General features: G+C 39.4%; 1 protein-coding gene across 10 annotated transcripts in view; it reads left to right on the top strand.

Moving 5' to 3' along the window:
• The window catches only part of AGRN (agrin), a 653,845-nt gene that overhangs the window by 485,122 nt on the left and 155,374 nt on the right, over positions 1-13,349 (top strand). For all 10 annotated transcript variants that reach the window (XM_089668391.1, XM_089668395.1, XM_089668399.1 and 7 more), the window contains 2 exons: positions 5,346-5,540; positions 9,548-9,748. In XM_089668391.1, the coding sequence (XP_089524517.1) occupies positions 5,346-5,540; positions 9,548-9,748 (396 nt within the window). The remainder of the gene's footprint in view (positions 1-5,345; positions 5,541-9,547; positions 9,749-13,349) is intronic.

Raw genomic sequence — 13,349 nt, 5'->3', positions numbered from 1 at the left:
AGAGTGGATGCAGGGTCCTGAGTTTAGTAACACTTTAAAGCGGTAACAAAACCCCAAACCAAAAATGTAATATATTGCTGCTTTCCAGTCATTAGATGCTGTGGCTGCATTCATTTTCTTTTTTTTAGGCTTTCTCCTCAGTTCTTACCTGATGATCTGGTCATTAACACACCACCTGTTTTACAGTGCCCCCACTCTGAGTGAATGAGCACAGGGGGCACATTTGGACAGCAGCATTGGTAGTCTGGGGGGAGGGAAGTGTTAGATGTAGTGGCAGGTTTAGATACACTAACAAATGTATGCCAAAGGCCAAATAGTACTTTATAAGCAGTTACGGCAACAGTTTTTTTTCTTTTTGTGATAAAGGTTTTACATAAATAAAAGCATTGTAAGCACCCCCTTCAGTGGAAAATGGTTTGTCTCAATGCTCTAACTTCTACATCTTCAAGAACGCTTGTTCTTTTAAAAAAAAAAACAGGCTTGCTGACCAGATCACCATGTGAAAATATGAAAAGGAAAGCCTAAAAATAAAACTAATGCAGTAATCACATCTAAGAATGGGTAAGCTGCAATACGATAAACGTTTGTGTTTGGGTTTACTACCACTTTAAGCAGCTTTTCCAGTTGACCTGGCTGAAGGTTGACTCTTTGCCGGCATCTAGAGTGATCATCAGATGGATTACCCTTTAGGATCCCTCTAGTTCTATTAGTCCAGTACACACTATGTTTAGCCATACCAAGCCCTGAAGAAGGGGGACACTTTGAACCTTTAAAGTGTGTTGGCTTTTTTTGATGTAAAAATCTGAATTAAATTAAAGTTGAAGTATGAAGCCCCTTATAATACTTACCCTCCCCCTGAAAAAAATGCAATTTTTCAATCAAATCATTTTGTTTTGAAGAAATATCTATTTTTTTAGAACTTTGTCGTGCCGTGCTTCCATAGGAAAGACAAGTTCAGTGGGTGGAATTGGCAGACTCGTGTTATTATCAAAGCACCCTTTATATGAAAGAACACACACCCGGTTCCTTTTAGACTTGCTTCCTTGCTGGCCACTGGGTGCTGCAGACTTTAAAGCGGAACTTTTACCTATAAAATAATGTTCTTTAGCAAGGAACATACATTCCACATTTTCTACCAAAAAGTGTGCTGCAAATTGCCCCCAGCATTGTTCCTATTTCTCTTGCTGGACTCTGCTATTTTGGTGAAGCCCAGAGCTCCTGAGTAGCAGTAAGTTTTTAGGCTGTCAGCAGATCAGCTTCTAAATTTTCGACACAGAAAAATAACCACTTAAGGTCTGACCTATAACAGTTTTACTGATACAGGGCAGCCCTCCTGTGCAAAATCACATATATTATTATTATACAGGATTTATATAGCGCCCACAGTTTGTGCAGCACTTTACAAAATGAAGGCAGACATTACAGTTACAATACAATTTGGTATAAGAGGATACAGAGGGCCCTGCTCGTTATATATGTGATTTTGCACTTCCAACTGCCAGCAGATCGCTTCTGCTGTGAACACTCACAGCAGAAGCCAGTCTGTGAGTTCCAGTGAATGGTTGTCTGCCGACACCCGCTGATTGTTGGGCAGGACACAGAACAGAGCTCTGCCTATGTAAACAAGGCAGAGATCTATCCTGACAGGTGGAGTGAAATATCCTGTGGGAACACAATCCTTCACTTCCCCTAGTAAAAGCACCACCTAGTGTACACCAAGCACATAGCTAGGCACACAGTTAACCCTTTGATCACCCTAGATGTTTAACCCCTTCCCAGCCAATCGTTTGTACAGTGGCAGTGCATATTTTTAGCACTGATCACTGTATTAGTGTCACTAGTTCCCACAAAGTGTCAGTTAGTGTAAAAATGTCTGTTTTATAGCAGAATATAAAAAATATTTTTTTATTTTGAAAATTGTCAGTCTTTTTTTTGTTTATAACATAAAATTTAAAAAAAGTAGAGGTGATCAAATACCACCAAAAGAAAACTTTATTTGTGGGGAAAAAGTGACAAACTTAATTTATGTATAGAGCTGCACGACCGTGCAATTGTCAGCTAAAGTAACACAGCACCGTATCACAAAAAATGGCCTGGTCAGGAAGGGGGTAAATCTTCCAGAGGTCAAGTGGATAGAGAGCAACGAGCATGTGAATTGCAGGGTGAGACAGTGTATTACTGGATTTTAAACAGTATAGACATTTATTTATAATGTTTTACATAGCTATACCTGTAAAAGGGGCCAGCCTGAAGTGGTCTAACAGGACTTAATTCACTGACTGAAGTTCCACTTTAACTGTGCAATTTGCTGATCAGTAGCTTGATTGAATTCTCTTAGAATCCTGTTAGATGGCATGTCTAAAGGGGTGCCAGGTATGTGTTTTTTCACATAATTCTTGGGAAGAGCAGTATAGTGACTGACACAAGCCCTAAAGATCACAGCCACGCATGACAAAGAGCAAAAATGATTAATGGCATAGAAAGTTTATATCTATGAGGGGGGCTGATGACCATACAAATCACATGAAGAGGGGATTGATGATTCTTGAAGTAATTCAGACAGATAGCTGTTGCAGCCTCAAAAGTTTATATTGTGGAGAGGCAAGTTTGCAGGATATTGAGAACTTGAAATTAAAAAAAAAAAATTGGAAAGAGTTAAGTTTTGAACTTTATGTTGCTCTAAGCATAATAAAGAGAAACTAGAAAAGCTACAATTTCTGGGGAAATTGTATGAAGTGTTCTTGCCTCCACCAGTAGTCTACAACTGGAGTGGGCGGAGTAACTGGGTGGAGTGGCTTGAGTAACTGTTGTGTGGTTGGAGTGGCTGGAGTAACTGTGAAAAGGTCAATGGGCGGCGTGAGTTGCAAACAAATGGTCATATTGTGAAAACTATCAGGACTATGGCTTAGCCGTGGACATTTTTAGTGACAGCAGGGATAGCTGAACATTTTGATATAAGATTTGTGTAGGTGGGCTTGAAAATGAGAGAGTGATGGCAGTTTAGAAATCATGTCCTGATTTTTCAGCTCACACTCTATCATTTGTCAGCTCCCACTCTAGTTTTGAACATTCCGCCATTCATTCCTATGGGACCAATTTCACCACAAAAACGCTGATATTTCGTGAACCATTCGGTGAAACGTTCCACAAAGTAATAGCACACCAATCGGGAACAATCCGCACGTTTCGGTATATTACTGTCTATGTAGTGTAAAAACTGTGGGAGGAGTTAGGGTGGTAAATTTGCCTATAATAAGAATATATATGTGAGATAACAGTAAGTGGTCTGACATGCAAGAACACTTAATAATCAGTTTCAACACAGATGGAGACCTACTACAAGTGTAGGAAAAAAGTAAGGCTGGAGTTCATCTTTAAAACTGGGCTTTATACATTCTGCTTTTGCCACTGTCCTCCTTGCTCACTCAATGCCATTAAAACCTAATTGAGATTCTATTTGTCCCCTGCAGAGCAGACTTAAGAGAGACAGCTCAATTTATGTTAAAGGTCATTTAGGGCTGAACTCCAGGCAAATCCCTAAATATACAGTTGAAATACTTCAACAATATAGTTAAACAATGCAGCTTAACCCAGGTCACACCCCTGTCTGTGACTGGATGAGAATATCAGCAGAGCCTTGCTCAAGGTACCAGTTCTCCCACCCGTTTGAGTGATTCTGTGCAGCAAATTACAGGAAGGTGATGATCAGACAGAATCCTGTATTTAGTTGTATTTAAAACACATGTAATAGTTTATTATAGGGAATTTGTGCTGTATTTTCAGAGGTCCGATCATTTCAGTCATCATTGCACAGGCTTACCTCAAAGTAAAAATTTGCATACCAGTAACATCACTGTGTACACACTTTGAGAAAGTTGTGCAGATCTTGCTGCAAACTTACCTACTGTCCCAAATTGTGGGAGGATAGTTCCTGTTTTTAGAATCTTAAAGGGTAGTGTTCAACAAAAACAAAGGAAACTGAAAACAAATACATGCTAATCTAAAGCTGGCTATACATGGATTGTAATTAGGTTCAGCAGGGACTGGGCAAATGTTGATCAGCATATAGCTGTCCCTGTTCGATAGAAGTCAACCGATTTCTGTCAAATGGCATGTTGGACATTCGATCAGTACGTGGCTGGACCCGTTTAAAAGAAGTCGACCGTTTAATCAGTTTCTGATTGACGGCGTTCCTCACCATCCGTGAAAGCGGGACTCCTTCCCTGGACTTTGGGCTGCACTGTACCTGTGCATCACTGATGACAAGCAATCACTGTACTACTCTCTTGTGAGTGTACTTACCTTTGCTATATTAAACCACATACTAATACTACAATCTGTGTCGCCTTTCTTGTTTTCCTATAACAACTACTTTGGCTAACAAAATCTTCTTAAAGTGGTACAACATGTCTTTTGTGGGATTTCTCAAAAATGGTCTTAGTATTTGTTTGGCCACTTGGTGGCAGTGCACGACTCAAGCATGATGGATTTGGTCCATATGCATGGTGGATACCACTCCTATTAATAATATGTTTTTCAAACAAATTGTCTTGTATAATGTATTCGACTAAAATTCATTAGAAACCGGGTGTATATTTATTTTAATACCAAGGAATTATTTCTGATACTTATCTCTTTTATTAAAATCTTGATGCCAGGCACCGTATCGTTTCCATTTCATGAGTGTTCCTCTTTTATATTTATTTGTTTGCTGCATTCCAGACTCTATAAACATTTTTGCTCCATGAAGCAAAGAAAATAAATGAATACTTTCATAAATGAATTGTATTTTCAATTACAAAAAAATGAAGTTGAAAGCTGGAACATATTTGCTCGGGGCAAAAGTTTGGATTTAGTTTAGAACCAACTAGAAGGCAACTAGCTTTCAAGCGAGAATTAAACTTTTGCACACAATGAGCGTTGCCTGCTTGCCAAGCCTCTAAAATATTTTTTACACAATGAGAATGCTGCAGAGGAAGATCTGTTAAAATTGCCTCACCCGTTCCTTCCAGAATTTGCATGAAAAGTGACATTTTCCCCCTTCCAGGCATATTACAGAAAGGATTTGATGAAGTAAATTAGTCACCTCTGTTACAAGCAGCGCTAGTTTTTCATGCAGTTGTCCTTTTTGACACCCTTTGACCTTGTCAGAGCACCCAAGGACAATGTGCTGAGTTAATGGCATCTGATGTATTACTGCTGGGGTGGCAGGTCAATTAATTAAAGTGGGTGCAGGTGCATCCAAGTTATCATGAGGACAGATGAATGGCATGCACAATCCAGCAGGAAAGCAGAGCAGGGATTGTTAAAGCTCTTTTTACCCTTTTTAATTTTCTCTGTTGCAGATCGTTGCCGGAAGTGCCAGTTTGGAGCCATTTGCGAAGCAGAGACTGGCCGCTGCGTGTGCCCAACAGAATGTATACCCTCAGCTCAACCTGTGTGCGGAACTGATGGCAATACATATGGAAGCGAATGTGAGCTCAATGTGCGGGCCTGTACTCAACAAATTAATCTTCAGGTGGCAGCACAAGGAGACTGCAGTAAGTGAAGGAAAGAAGCTTCAAGGGTAGCTCCACTTTTGGATATATCATGTATAGTTGATGTACAAACCTTTCTGTATTTTAGCGTAGATAACAATTCTGGTCACAGCTAAGTTTATTGTTTTAAAAATGTCCAAAAATCATGGCATTTCTTTCATTGGGCTTTCTTCACAGATTTGGGGTTTTGAGCTCCCCTCCCCCTTCCCAAAATCTCATTTCACATTGAAGTGATTGAATCACTGCTGTTCTGAGTAGTTTCTCTTATATTACAACACTAGGAATAGTCATGTGACATGATCTGTAGAAGGTGGCTGGAACGCTTGTGTGATTTTTCAGTACGAATTGCAGCCCCTGCATTGCAGATTACTAAAATCCTTGCAACGAATGCGACTGACAAAGGTAGGATTGCTTTTTTCTCTGTGCAAAAGATGAGTTACACTTTAAGGGTAGAACCTGTGAGGAAAAGAGCATCTACCCCTTTGCAAACTCTACAATGCTCAAGAGAACATTGGGACACCTTTTGTAATAAATTCTTTTGCCATTAGTTAAAAAAAAATCTTTGGATAGCAGTTGCAATCCATTACTTCACTTCTAAAGTGTTTCTGGAAACACTACAATTGGCTATTGTCACAACATACACTCAATTTACCAGAAGCCTGGCTTTCTCCATTTCCTTTGCTTCTGGGCGGGATTGCAAGTGTCAATCAAGGGCTGTTGGCAATGTGATAGCAAAGATGGAAAACTAGCCAAGCGTGGGAGACTGCGCAAGGGGAGTGGGTTCAGATGACTGGGCTGTGACAAGAGTGCAATTTACAAAGCATAAGGTGGTGAGGAAGAGTGGAGAGGACTGGTGGGGGGGTGACACCATTGGTGTGAGGTTGCATCCAGGAGCACAAAAGCCTGCTGTGATCATGTTTTCCACCTTAAAATTCATCCCAAGGCACTTACTGTCATCTACTTACAGTTGGACCTTGGCTTAGTGAGCCAAGGAAAGTTTCTCTAAAAAACAGTCTTTGGAAAATAATTTCTTTCTTGGAAAAACTATTAATCAGTCTCCTTTGAGTTTGAAAAAAAGTCTCACTTTTTTGATCAAAACTTTCCAACAGTTTTGCATATACAGCGTGATTATGAAGGAACTGAATAATGATTTTAATTGCATTTACAAGGTAATTGCAGTTAAAGGACTGCTATCAGAAAAAAATCTGAAAATGACATGCACCTGTAGTCATAGCATTCAGTTTATTCATTCTTTAATTACTTCACAAGTCTTTATTTACATTTCCAGAAATTTATAGCACTGGGGAAATGCATGCAAAATTTGTTTGAGGTACCATTCATTTTTAATGACACCAGAGCGCAACTACAATAAAGATGTGCCATGCAGTGCCATTCACTTTAAAGGCACCCCAACATGGCTTGCTAAGGCACATGCGATTTAGCATACCAGAATGTGTAGTAACAAAATGCCATGTGTTCTGGGGTAGAGTCAAAATTAACAAAAAATGCAAAGTTTTTAGTGTGTTTAACTCAATGGGCTGCCCTAACACAGTGCAGGTTGATGCACTTAAACACGTGTGCACTCTTCCACCTGCACAGTACGAAAAAAGCCTTGGGGCTCATTCACACCAGATGCTCTGGGGCTGTATTTTGTGCTCAGCCTCAATGCATAGTCGAGGCAAAAATGCTTTGTTACCAGTAGTGTCAGTTCACACCACAGTGTTGCTGTGGTGTGCACTGAAAAAATGACAGCTTGCAGGAAATCCCTTTTTTCCAGGACAGCAGGTTGCAATGTGAACCTTATCGATGCATTGAACAGTGCAATATTGAAATGTCATTTGTGCCACAGGGGCAGTGCGATAGGTGGTGGGGGACCAGGGCATCCAGGAGATTGTCGGATATTCTTTGGGTGGTGTAGCATTCGAGCAGTGTTAAAATTCCACCTTGTTTGACTGGATAAACAAAAATATTAATATTTTGGTATGTAAAAACCTCTCTCTTAAATGTATTTATATTTTTACCTGGAGTTTTGCTTGAATACCATTGCTGCACACGGCACAATCCTTAAATTAGCCTCATGCAGTTATCAGAATGCAGTATTTTTTGTAATAAAGGTCCTTTAATGCCAAACAATAATGCAAAACATGTTCCTGATTTCCCATTTACATTGTTCTAAGAAAGTTTCCTTTGTTGTACCGAAGACACAAGCTCCTACCTCCCGACTATTGCATCTAGAAAAATACAGTGTTTCATTTTTCCACTTGCTTCAGCATAGAATCCTCATATATTCTGAAAATTCACTTTGGCAGTGATAGGTAAAAATAATGCAAAGAGAAGTGAGCGCGTTTCTTTACACATTTATTTATAAACCTCTCAGCTTCAGAAGAGAACACATACATGTGGCATAAATCACCATAGTATCAATTTCCAACTGAACATTCTGGGTAGTTTATAAATAGAAAAGATACACAAAATGCCACCGATCAAAGAATCGGCTTGATTGTGTCACCTCCAAATTACACTAGTTTCTTGATTTTCCAGTTGTAATGTGAACATTAACGTGCAGTGTTATCAAGACCTGTAATTTTACATCTTGCTACAAAGGGGACCCATTTTTACATATTTGTTACTCACTTCGGAATTGTAATGTTCTCTAGAGAATGATTTAGGAAAAAAAAAGTTTGTGTTTATTGGGATTCAGCATTCAGCAGATAAATTGAAAGGAAATTCCCAGAGCTACATTTATTTTTCATTTATTGTACACAAGCTTTGATGGAAGTTTTATTCATTTACAGTACAATGCAAGTGGTTCAGAATGGTTGCGTACTTTATTATTTTGAATGATTATACCTCCAAGAGAAGGAAACATTTACCTCTTACTGTCTATAGTTGGAAGAAATAGTTCAGCATATGCCATGTTCTCAAGTCCTTTGAGCATTGATTAAAGTAACATTCCTTAACTGGACTGCTTTTGCAGGTCACATGACCCTTAAACTGAATCATAAGATTTTGCTTGGACCCCAGTTGGCTCAATGATGTGCCAGCTTCTCAGACGAGTATATGGTTCAAAAGAAGAGCTTCCATCTGCCACCCTTTCCTTTTCTGATTCCTTTACTTTTCCTTCTTGGTTCAGAGCCCTAGTACTGTGGCTGTGAAGCGTCTACTTCAGCTTTATTCTAACATTTTTTTAAATCAGACATGCTATATGTGAGAAACCATATAAGGGGCTGCTGAGGTTGTAGGTTTAATACCACTTTAACTCTCATTTGCTGTCTTTTTGCTCTGGGTCTGTGATTCAGTAGTATTGAAACCAGGCACAAACAGGCAACTAGAATTTTCATATAGAGGTTGCCAGTGGTAACTGCCTTATTTCTGTCATGACAGGTACAGTTCAAGTTATATTCTGCTACAAGTAAATTTTCTGCTAAAAGTGATTTTCTTATTCAGGTCAGAGTAACAAGCTGGTTTGATAGTTTGACTCCTCCAATGCTAAAACCAACTCTTCGGCCTTGGGTTACATATACTGTTGTTACCAGTTATGGTAAAGCACCAATAGCACAATCACATAGCGGGTTATGAGAAGGGTATATAATCCAGTGTAAGCCTCAGCCCAAACCAACCTAGAGATCACCAAATAATAGAAATCTGTTATGACAGAATATCCTGACAGTTTGCTAGCCACACTCCTCCACTGCTAAATCCTAGCTTCCCATCATTCTTCTGCCCTTGGTGACCTATACTGTTACTACCAGTTTTGGTAGAGCATCCTAAGGCCAAGGCATTATCATATGAAGGTATGAGAAGGATCTAAAACTTCACGTAGGACTTCACCCAAACCAACCATTACAGATACAGAGACTGTTAAACGTGAAGTCAAAAGCATGTGGTTAATGTATGTAATTTTCTGAATGTTACTATATTTTGTGATAATGGCTCTTTTTAAAGGAGTAAAAACAAAAATTGCATTAGCCCATATTTCTCATTTTGGTGCTTGTGTTGCCCTCTTTTAGAGACCTGTGGAAACACCATCTGTGGCTTTGGTGCCAAGTGTATAAACAACCAGTGTGTGTGCCAGCCTTGTGAGCGCCAACCCTACCTACCAGTGTGTGGTAGCGATGGAGTCACTTATGACAACCAGTGTGAGCTGCAAGCCACATCCTGCAAGCAGAAGAAGAAAATAGAAGTAGCTCGTGCAGGATCCTGTGAAGACGGTAATCCAATTTCCCAGTCTATTTTTTCCTGTTGTTATTTCCTATTAAAAATGGAAGTAGCAGACATACAATTCAGATAGCTTGTAAATTGGGTCAGATTTTGGTCACACTACACTATTATCTGCATTGGAGGATCATGTAGATACAAGTAAGGAAGACATTAAATTGTCTTTCTAGCAATTGGATTACTTTTATTTTCACTACTATGGGCTTCAAAATGTGTACTTAAACCATTCCATTCCTCTAGATTACTATTTTTCCAGCGATACCAGTTAAAACATAGACACATTTTAGAAGAAAAGGAGCTAATAAAATATAACTTATTGTCGTTTTTTTAACAGACAAGATACTCACCTACATCTATGGACAGACTGCTATAAGGTCAGACACTTGTCTGTAACAACAAGTATCAGGTTCAATGTGTATTGTGAACAGGACAACACTAATTATTGTGGACTGTGAAGTTTGTTCATGGTTGTGAATTAGCCCATGTGATGGGATCTGACGCCTGTGAAGCTGGAGTTTAAAGCCCAACTGCAATTTCACACCTTTATTTTATCTCTTTATACTTCTGTATTCCTGTATGTTATGATTTGTGACTGATTTTTGCAAGGGAATGCCTTACAATACCTGTTTCCAACCCTCGCACTGCAGTGGCCAGTGCTGGCAGAGCTGAGGAACAGCCACACCTCTGAGCACAGGTGTCCTCACACAGACTTGTCTTGCTGAGTTGAAGAATGTGTGTGTCTGACCAGCTCTGTTACCTTACCAGGTAACCTGGGTCTAAAGCTGGCCTTACACTGATAGACTGAATGAAAAAAAAAAACAGATTCCTCCTGCTGTATCCCACTGGCTGTCAAAATGCCTGAACAACTGATGTATCTGATTGGATGCAACTATGTTTCGTCTGACAGTTTTGCACCTGGTTCCTTCAATTTTTCAATCAAGAGATATCAGGTGGCCATCAAGGCCACCTGCTGAGCAAATTTCACCTAGTTCCTCAGCAACCGCCCAAAACTCATTCAGCGTATGGCCAGCTTAACTCTGGTAAGATATGTCGTCAGCACACCCCCAAGTTTGCCATCATTTGCAAAAATTATTTTAATTGTGTGATCTCATAGATCTGCAATGTTTTGGGGCCATGCAGGGACCCTAAATTAAGCATGTGATAGACACAGTGCAAATATTTAAATAAGCCATCCACCAATAGAAACAGTTGCAGAGTCTCCTGACAAAGGGGACGGAGCCCTTGAAATGTGTCGCCGTGCACCCTTCCCTGTGACATCACACCTGGTCTGCGTGGTATGTGGCATACGACTGTAGATGCCACTGGCTATTACATCTGACAAGCGGGTCTAGTGCCATGGCTACCAAGGCTTACCAACATCTATTGCTTGTCACTATGGGGGCCCTGGTTCTTCCATTACACTATTCCTCTCTTACCTCACCAGGACACAGGCAACTTATATTTGAGTTATGTTATTCTTGTGAATGCACCCTTGTTGCTTTATCTTGGGCCCCCGACCCATGTGAACGCGCCCTGAGACACCCAACACAATTGTTTTAACAGAAAAGTGGAGGTAAGACTATGAAATTGAAGGTTGTTGGTACAATCAATGTAAGGCTGCATATCTATTTTTATGACACCACTTGGGCTTTTAACTCCAGGTTTGTGAAATAAACCCCTCCATGTCGGTTGTATACTGTACACTTCAGTACCTTATCAAAATTCATTGCAAGTTCCTAGCTGCTTCTGTTCTCCAAATATTGACACAGGCCCTGTTTTCACACTTGCTAAAAATTTAAATGAAGTGGTAAGTTCTACTTCCTATAGTCATGCAATTAATTCCATTGCTTCAGTAAGTCCCCTGACATACCTGTAAATGTGCACCACCTTTGCCAGTATCTCAATAAAAAATGAAACTCGTAGCGCAGGTCACTGCTGTAATTTGACCTTACACTCCCTGTAGACTTCTGGGAAATGCAGCGAGCCAATTATGAAGCAGAGGGATGCGAATTTTGAGTAATGATGTCTGTAAAGTAACTAGTGTTGCCACGGTTGCAACAAAGAAAAAAAATTGCGGTTTCTGGCAGTTCTTTTTTAAAAAACAACATATTACATATTGTAGCCCTGGAAAGTTGAACAATACAGCATCTGGCAAGAAGAACTGTCTGGGATTCCAAAGTAACCATCACTTTTAATTTTCATACTTGAATATGACAGGACACTGGCAGTGCCTTTTTCTTTGATTACAAGATATGAGGCTCTGTGAATTCAAACAGCGCCATGTTTCAGTGAAGTGTTTGAGTAAATAATATGTGCAAAACAATGTATAAAATTATTTCACAGCTGGAGCACTTTGACACCCTGCTGTCTGGCAAATGAGTATTATCTCACACACGGGCTGATGTAGGAAAAGTGCCCAAGAAAGATGCCCAATGCAACCAATCTGCTTCCATCTGTCATTTTTGCAGTTCATAGTTGAATTGAAACAAGAATTCTGATTAGTTGCCACTTTTCATACATCAGCCCTAACATGGCAGTGGCATCTGTACATTGCTGCTGTGTAGAAGAGGCAATGAAACCATGACCAGCGTATACAGATGATCTAATATGTGTTTTACTACTGTGTACAAGAGCAAAGCAACCTTTGTCAGTTTACAGATGGTGGTGGGTTAATTGTTTATCTGTTTTGCTGCAAAATTCTGACCCTTTTTATGTCAGTTTAGAAATTATCAACTTGTAAATGTGTGAGTGCAACGTACAAAAGGTTGAAAGTATATATTGTACTCCTATTAGACGCTTCCGCGCCACCCTATAGCGAGTGTGGTTGGACTTCAATCTCTGCCCTGCTCCCTAAGGTTGGGGCAATTGTGGTCACAAAAGGTTCTTTAACCACTTCCAGTCCGGACACTTTTACCCCCTTCCTGTCCAGGACAATTTTCAGCTTTCAGCGCTATCACACTTTAAATGACAATTGCGCGGTCATGCAACACTGTACCAATATGAATTTTGTAGCATTTTTTTGAGACAGATAAAGCTTTATTTTGGTGGTATTTATTCACCACTGGGATTTTTATTTTTTTTTGCTATGTAAATTAAAAAGTCCAAAGATTTTGAAAAAAAGTGTTTTTCTTATGAAATTTTGCAAATAGTATTTCATCATAAATCTTGGCCAAAATGTATTCCGTTTATATTTTTAGTAAAAAAAAAATAACCCAAATTAGTTTATAACCAAAAATTATAATTTTTTAAAAATAATTTTTTACATTTGTTTTTATTTTTTTAATATTTTTTATTTATTTATTTTTTTACATACTGTCACCCTAGCAGTACAGTGTCACCATGGTGACAATGTACTACTTGTGGGGGGTGGTGAAGATTTACACTGATTTTGTTACACTGATTGCTTTTACACCCATAAAGGATGTAAAAGCAATCATTTCTCCTTCTCTATAGCTGCATTCTTGCAGCCATTGAGAACTACTGAGTGAACTGTGATTTCACACGTAGTAAGCAATGATGTCACAAGTGACATCTTGCTTACTGCTCTGCATGTGATCACTGATTGGCCAATCAGTGATCACATGATCGGGACCT

This window comes from Staurois parvus, unplaced genomic scaffold (assembly GCF_062004578.1).
Source record: "Staurois parvus isolate SC_StPar_1 unplaced genomic scaffold, SC_StPar_1.0 ptg000057l, whole genome shotgun sequence".
NCBI lineage: Eukaryota > Metazoa > Chordata > Amphibia > Anura > Ranidae > Staurois > Staurois parvus.
The sequence above is the reverse complement of the archived record's forward strand: the minus strand, read 5'-3'. Positions and strand labels throughout refer to the sequence as shown.